Here is a 7,719-nt window from a genome sequence, read left to right on the forward strand (position 1 = left end):
GATTATTCGTTCATCTCAAAAGTCTATATCCATTACCTTATTATGATCATGGTTGAACCCTTTCACTATGTGTTCATTTCTTTACTCTCTCCTTTTTTTTCCTTCTAAATAAATATTATTCTTAAGATTACGAAGCTTTGGATTAAGGCAATAACTTGTGTTACGCTGAAATCAACTTATCAGTCTCTTTTTATCTTCACTATGTATATACACCACATACACATTGATTATCTTTTGCACTTAATTGAAACTTTCAGAGCATCACCCAAAACTATGACTGTGCTCGCACAAACACTTACTCCAACGTCATATCTCACCGCAATAATAAGTTATTTACTTATTAATTTATTCTGTTTTATTTTATTTTCATTACTCGTTTTTGTTATACATACATAGTTGTTTATTCTTGTTCTGCGTTAAGATATTTACGTCTTCCGCGCCTCCTTTATTTCTTTTTCCTTAGTTTCTTCCTTTCCTCCTTCAAAATCAATTCAAAATTCTTGCTAATTACACAGAACCTGATTTATTATTACTATTCTATTATTAATATTTTATTTTCCTTTTCCTTCCTTTCTCAAACATGGCAAATGTAATGCTAACATTATTGAAAATTGTGTATTATTGCATTTTTGAAGAAACCCGAAATGGTTTCTTCACAGCACTTATGTACCCATAAGGTGTTTGTGAATAATAATAAGTAACAAAGATAAGCGTAATAATACTGAGTAAGATCATTTACGTTGTTGCACAACTTCAGAACATCGTCGTTCAAGGCAGCAGTACAGCTGCTCTTTCCGTTCATCCAATATTTTCCCAGAACGCAAATAATTCGATGACTGTGCAAACAAATTATGAAATAAATCTGAATAAATTTCGACAGTAAAATTCCAAAAAACAGTTGACATAAATACTGCTTCACAGTCGAATTACGTGTCTGCGAACAAACTGTTCCTCAAGCGAGGATCAGACAAAAAGCCATGTGTTAAGTTTATCTACCTTCTCTCACCCTATACTCTCCTCACCAACAAGGTTTTCGCACTTTTTATACCATTTATTGATATTCCTAACAATTTCTATGCTCATGTTGCAACACAGGTCTTTTGTATGATGTTCAAAAATATTAACGTATATTTATAATGTTTACCGTGCATGTGATCATGGTTACCTTCTCTCACTCCCTGAATTGGTTATTCTCAAGTCCGCATAGTCGTTGAGTATTTGTTTAAACGTGACGGTTTCTATATTTGTTTGCTTTTGGTTACAGTTTTGTTGTCGATAGACTGTTATCAAGTCTAGACACAACTACTGAGTGTCGTTCGTACTACAGTTACTTACTAACACTTGTTACCTCCCGTAGAGGAGATAGTCCGCCCACCAGCACTCTCCATCCAACACCGTCCTGCACAATTCTTCCCAGTTGCTATTTACCCTTTATATTTCCGCTCCCAATCCCTGACATAGTGTGCTCTTCGGCCTTCCTCTTTTCCGTTTCCCTTCGGGGTTCCAAGTTAGCGCCTACCCTGTGATGTAGTTCGGTGATTTCCTCAATGTATGTCCTATTGACTTCCAACGTCTTTACCTGATTTCCTCTTGAGCTGGAAGCTGGCTTAGAATGCCGTATGTCACAACTATTCTCTATGTCATAATTGCAGTTAACCCTTTTTCTTTCGGACTGACAGATGCGCTAATTGCCACAGGTATCTCACGAGTTGAGGTTTGTGACTAATTTATGTCTATTCCTCGACAAAGAACCGCTATTTTAGACAAATCGTTATATATGAACTGTTTCTCATTTATCTCTATCTTGTGATTAGACGCTTGGTTAGATTTAACATTATGTTTGCGTACAATGTGTGGCTGTCACAGCAGACCCGATGGGCCTTGCAGAATCCAGAATGATGGTCTGTGCCTCACTAATATTTTTTACTATCAATTGAAAGTTCTCAATTATCCGTACTGAGTCCTGGATTTCTTGCTCTGTCCGTGCGAACATAACCGGAGATCCATGACCACAGCCATCACTTGTCGTAGTCTGAAGGGTTTATAATTGCTGGCGTTGCGTAATCCGAACACTTCTACTCGGTTCCCTTGATTCGTGTTGTATGCAAACTGTCTCTGCACACAACTTTTGGAAAACGCATAAACGTCCATATTTGATCACTTGTACTGTATACTTTTCTTGTCACCTGGTTAGTCTTTTCATCATATTACATACTTACATTTCAAATAGTAAGTAATGTAAAAATTAAGTTGCTAAAATTATCTAAAACAAACAATATGTAACCGTGAGTTGAAATAAAACTTTAACGACTTCTTGATATTCTTGACATGGGCAGTGGTAATTTTTTTATATAGTTTTACTGAATGCTTAAAGCTCTGTCCTCGATCAACTTCAGTCGTTCTCAGAGGGAGTATAGTGAATGAAGAATTAATGGGGATAACCAATTTAGTATTTAATGAACTACTGTACAGTTGTTTAATAAAGTGGGAAAATCATATATCAAATACATCATTTGCATATCTTTGAGTTGTCTCTTACAAGCCTCGTTGTTCCTTCCTTCTTGTTGTTATCTTGCTTGCTTTCAGTACCCTTCTCTCTTACCCTCATTTCAATCTTCTCAGCGTTTATCTCGCAAATATTATACTCCCGACTGGTGTTGCATACTACTTATGTCCGTGAACATAAGCACACACCATAGAAGTACGTCTGAAGTTTGTTTACTACTAAATCTTCGAAACAATGAGTTAATTTTCAGATTTTAGTCATAAAACACCCACACACTTCGTGGTTGAGTCATCTTAGTTTGTCTGCATTCAACAGGTCAGTAAGACCTTTCACCATTTTAGTCCCTTGTCGTTTTACTTGCTTTAGCAAATCTTATTTATACGTAGAACAAAGTCTCGCATCTTAAATCTCATTTTCCAAGCTTTGAGTACAATAATGAAGATACCATCAGTATTGTAGTTTGACAACTCTTTACCAGTAACACCTGTAATGGAATCGCGCACACCCAGTTAAAATCAGAAGTCAGAAGCGAGGAGGTTAGAAGATATATTTGATGGGTTTTCAATATATCGAGAAGTGACTGATCTAATCTGGCTAATAATCGTAGGAGATTCTCCCCACGTCGTTCTGTAACGTGATCTGGTACGGATGCATGACCGAGCGCCTTCAGGCAAACGAGTTCACTAAAACTAATGTGGTCAGCATCCAATGTCGAACACTTTCAAAGCTATTGATTTTGGGGAACTATTCACAGCTACAACACGTTCTTACTAGAAGTAACTTTTAATGTCCAGCTATTGACTAGTTTAACCTGTAACTGTAAGTCTTCCTACTCCAACTCCTCAAAGTTGGTGGGGGTTCAAATGTTGCGTTACTGGAATTGATGGTTGTTTTCCATTGGGCATTAACGTATAGGCTTTTTGATGCTGGAGTCAAAGTTTGTACTTATACTTGAGGTATTTTGAAGTTTCAGAGGCTTACGCACTCAAGTGTGTACTTGTCACGTCTTCCAGACCACGACTCCAAGGAGCTTTTACAAAATGCCCTTAAAGATTTACATCTAATTGTGTCTGAAATAAAACATGTAGTTTATTATTCAGCCTTATTAGCATTTCTGCATCACAGAGTCTATGTCCAGCGTTTCCTGTATTCCGAGACTTGCTACGCTATCAGTTTGAATCTCAGGGAAAACTTGTTCGTCCATTGCTGGTTACTCTCGCAGCAGCCTGCGCAAATTCACACATAGAATGCAACTCTCCCCTTATTGTAAGATATGAGTCACCTGAAACAGATGATGTTAGGAATCTAGGTAAGTCCTGATGCAATTTACTTCTAATTGGATTTATTTAGCATATTTAGTCTCTCCCAAACAACATGAGATTGCCAAAATTGCGGAAATGATCCATACAGCCAGTCTTATTCACGATGACTTAATTGACTCAGCAGCTGTCCGAAGGGGGAAAACATCGGCTTACAAGGCCTTTGGACATAGAGAGGTTAGTTAACATTACTATGTAAAGCGTTATGAACTAAAAAAATAATTGACACCTCTAGCAGAGTGGCTCTCAGTTGTTCTGTAAGACATAAAAAAGTTCAGTATCGTTACTAAGGGAAATGTAACTGAATGCTGTTACCTTCAAATGTCATTTCGCACTAGGAACGGGCTGTCTATAACCTGTTTTTATTGATAAAATCATTTGTCATTTTTCGTATATTGACATGCAGGTATGGTTGGTAGGTGTTATTTTTTATATAGAAGATCAAAACATTATGTTGGTTTTTCTTATGTATTACTAAAGTTAAAGGTGCTGTACTCTTCAAGACATATCAAGTTAGCAAAAAACTTACATACACAATCACTCACTTATTGACTCGAAAAATTTTAGTGAGGAAACAAAAAAAGTAACTAGCTTGCACTAGTTCATTTTTGATTTTCCGTTACTAACGAAAGAAATATGAAGTTGTACAGTTTAGTGTATTTGTATCACTAGTCTACAACGGCAGTTTGAGAATATCCTGATGCAGTTTAACGAACAATATAAGTTATGTGCAAATAACAGTTCTTTTAGAAATATCCAGAAACAAACATCATCCACAATTAGAATCTGTTACAAATGCGAATTGGCCCAAATTGCCAAATCAAATCAGTGCAACAGCTATAAACTAACAGGATGAGCAGCAAAACACTAGAAACGATAGCATGAATAATCGTGAGAAGGACTGATTACTTAGAATGTTCAAAAAAAGTTTGTTTGAGTGAATTACGAAAAACAGTATCTGGGGCAATGTGGGGAAGAAATACATTTGCTCCACGGTGACCAACTCTTAGCCATGTCACCTAATGTGAATCACCGATCATGACTATCTCGCGAACCACAACCACGTAATCTACATCTACTACTACCAAGTTTCAAAAACTAATTTTGTTGTCGTATAAAATAATTCATGTTGCAGTGGATTTTAACCGCCTTTGTTTATAAGAGACAGAGTTTACAACGTATATTTCCCTTTATACTTAAGTCATTATCAGGTTAACATCTTACGTAACGACGAATGGCTTTTTTTACCTTATTATAGTCTGAATCAATCCATATTTCCTATTTTGCACATGGTATATCAGTTCTAGCTTTTTGTTAACCCAGATCTAGCAAATCTCACAGTGTATTGTTTCAAAATGTCTGCACGCTTTTTCTTCAGGCAGTTTTGGGAGGAGACTTCATACTGACACATTCATCTCGTTTATTAGCCCAGATAGGAGATACTGGAGTGATAGCTGTTCTTTCTCAAGTTATTGAAGATCTCATTCATGGTTCGTCTCTGCTTGTTCTATGTTAATCACCTTTCGTTTATAGGTGAAATGATGCAGCTTGCACCCAACAGCGATGATGATGACAAAAGGTTTCAAACCTATTTGACGAAAACCTACCGAAAAACAGCGAGTCTTATTGCTAACAGTTGTAAAGCAGTAAGCTTATATATGTCTGGCTCTTAACATAATAGTATTTCTAGTTTGTGAATTTGATATCTTTTAGATTTATTGAATGCTGATGCAGTAGACGTAGCTAGGATGTGTTAAAGTTGATCCTTAATTCAGGATCATTATAACAGTCTCTTCCACAACGTTTTCACTCTCCTCAAGTGTTCATATATTATGAATATCAAATGGGTTATCTATAAGAAATTACCCTAATAAAATATCTATCATTTTATCGTGACCATGAGTATAAGCTACCTTCCACGAATCCGAATAAGTATATAAATACTCGTTCCCGATCGTTGCTGCTACCTTGACGTGGTGGTCGGGCTTGCCTATCGTGATGAACCAATCGAGCTATGCTGGCTGAAACAATCGTTCCTCAAGGTCCTACCATGCCAGACAGGTCGGTTGAAGAGCGGTGAGACTAAAAGCAGCAAACCCAAGGTCCGAAGGCGAAGTCGTACTGCTGACTGTACAGAGGTGTGACAGCAGTAAGGTGTTTCCTTCAGACAACCAGCATGGCAGCGATGCTGCCTTCCCACAAGGAGGGGTGGGGTTAGAAAAGGTCGACCCTAAAAATGCACACCTCGCCTTATCCCACGGATATCCGTCTCCGGCGGTAAGGTTTTTTTGAAGAACGGAGCTAACACAAAAAGTACCCACAAAAAGGTCGTGTGTGACCGACCTCAAGCAGTTGTCCCTTGGGCACTGCGGTCACGCTCTCAGGTCATTAAGACCACTTGTAACCCAATTTCCTTTTCAGGTACCTCTAGAAGAATCCTTCCACGGTGTGGGCGACCGGGAAGTGATAACTGCCCTCATACCTCTAACAACACTCAAGACCACTGTATTCATAATCAATCTCCTTCTTCACTTCCTACTATTCCTTCTACCTTGACTTTCAACACTAAACTTCCTGTTCCGGTTTCCTCCTCAAGTGTCACCATGGCCAACGATTCTAGTGCGCGAAACGCTGTCCCAGGTCTACTAAAACCTCGCTCCAAACTACACATTGGAGCCTTCAACGTACGTACCCTATGCCAAATCGGTCAACAGGCCTCCTTAGCTAAAACTCTAGAATCTCGTACCATTGATGTATGCTGTGTCTCCGAAACACGCATACAGGATCCCAGTGTGGTCATTCACTTGACCTCACCTCGCCAAAATGGACAGCCGACGAAATACACCCTCCGTGTATCTGGCGACCCGTTGGCTAGTTCTCGCGGACTTGCAGGTGTAGGCATAGCACTAAGTACAAGGGCAGAACAGGCACTACTAGAATGGATCCCCGTTAACAGTCGCCTGTGTGCTGTCCGGCTAAATGGCTCCGTAAGAACTCGGAAGGATAGGGACACACGTCGTTGCCTTTTCGTCGTTTCTGCCTACGCTCCCACTGACTGCAGCCATGATGAAGTGAAAGATGACTTTTACAGAAAACTCTCTGAGCTTCTTCAGAAAGCTAAGCGCTCAGACATAGTAGTCGTAGCGGGTGACTTTAATGCCCAGGTAGGCAGCTTAAATCAAACAGAAAGACATTTAGGTGGGTGTTTTAGTATTCCGGCTCAACGAACCGATAATGGTGATCGTCTGTTGCAACTATGCTCAGACAATCGTTTATTTTTAGCAAGCACTAATTTTAAGCATAAGGAGAGACATCGTCTAACATGGCGACCACCTGCACCAAACCAACGATGGACTCAAATAGACCATATTGTCATCAGTCATCGTTGGAGAGGCTCAATAGAAGATTGTCGCTCGTATTGGAATACTTGTTTAGACTCTGATCACGCTTTAATACGAGCGCGCATTTGTCTGCGCCTCAATGGACGCAGGAAAATTACACTAAGAAGACCCATTAGGATTGAACTGGAGGACGAGAAAGCCAAATGCGAATTCCAGAAACAACTGAGTTCACATCTAGGCAGTTCTGTAAACGAGACTGACCCAGATGCTGCTTGGAAAGACATACGAACAGCTGTGGAAACAGCAGTCACATCTATTAGTCATTTAAACCATAGGGCTCCAAAAAACCAGTGGATTTCTTCTAAGTCTATTTCACTGATGGATTCGCGTAAACTCATCCCATCAGGCTAAGAACACGACGAAGAGCGTAAACAAATTAGATCTAGGTTAACTAAAAGTCTAAGGAACGATCGTGAGCAGAGGTGGGCAATGAAAGCAAAAGAGATGGAAAAGGCTGCGGCATAGGCAACACCAGGCAACTATTCAGACTAAT

The 7,719-nt window shown here is 39.2% G+C and overlaps 1 protein-coding gene across 1 annotated transcript in view; it reads left to right on the forward strand.

Annotated features, from left to right (window-relative positions):
• Positions 1-1,849: 1,849 nt before the first annotated feature.
• Positions 1,850-7,719, forward strand: part of Smp_059800 (prenyl transferase) — a gene marked incomplete at its 5' end in the record, with an annotated part of 13,545 nt that continues 7,675 nt past the window's right edge. The window contains 7 exons of the mRNA XM_018794753.1: positions 1,850-1,901; positions 3,355-3,443; positions 3,480-3,590; positions 3,632-3,815; positions 3,857-4,002; positions 5,204-5,315; positions 5,359-5,471. Of these exons, the coding sequence (XP_018649134.1) occupies positions 1,850-1,901; positions 3,355-3,443; positions 3,480-3,590; positions 3,632-3,815; positions 3,857-4,002; positions 5,204-5,315; positions 5,359-5,471 (807 nt within the window). The remainder of the gene's footprint in view (positions 1,902-3,354; positions 3,444-3,479; positions 3,591-3,631; positions 3,816-3,856; positions 4,003-5,203; positions 5,316-5,358; positions 5,472-7,719) is intronic.

This window comes from Schistosoma mansoni, chromosome 1, assembly GCF_000237925.1.
Source record: "Schistosoma mansoni strain Puerto Rico chromosome 1, complete genome".
Lineage (NCBI taxonomy): Eukaryota > Metazoa > Platyhelminthes > Trematoda > Strigeidida > Schistosomatidae > Schistosoma > Schistosoma mansoni.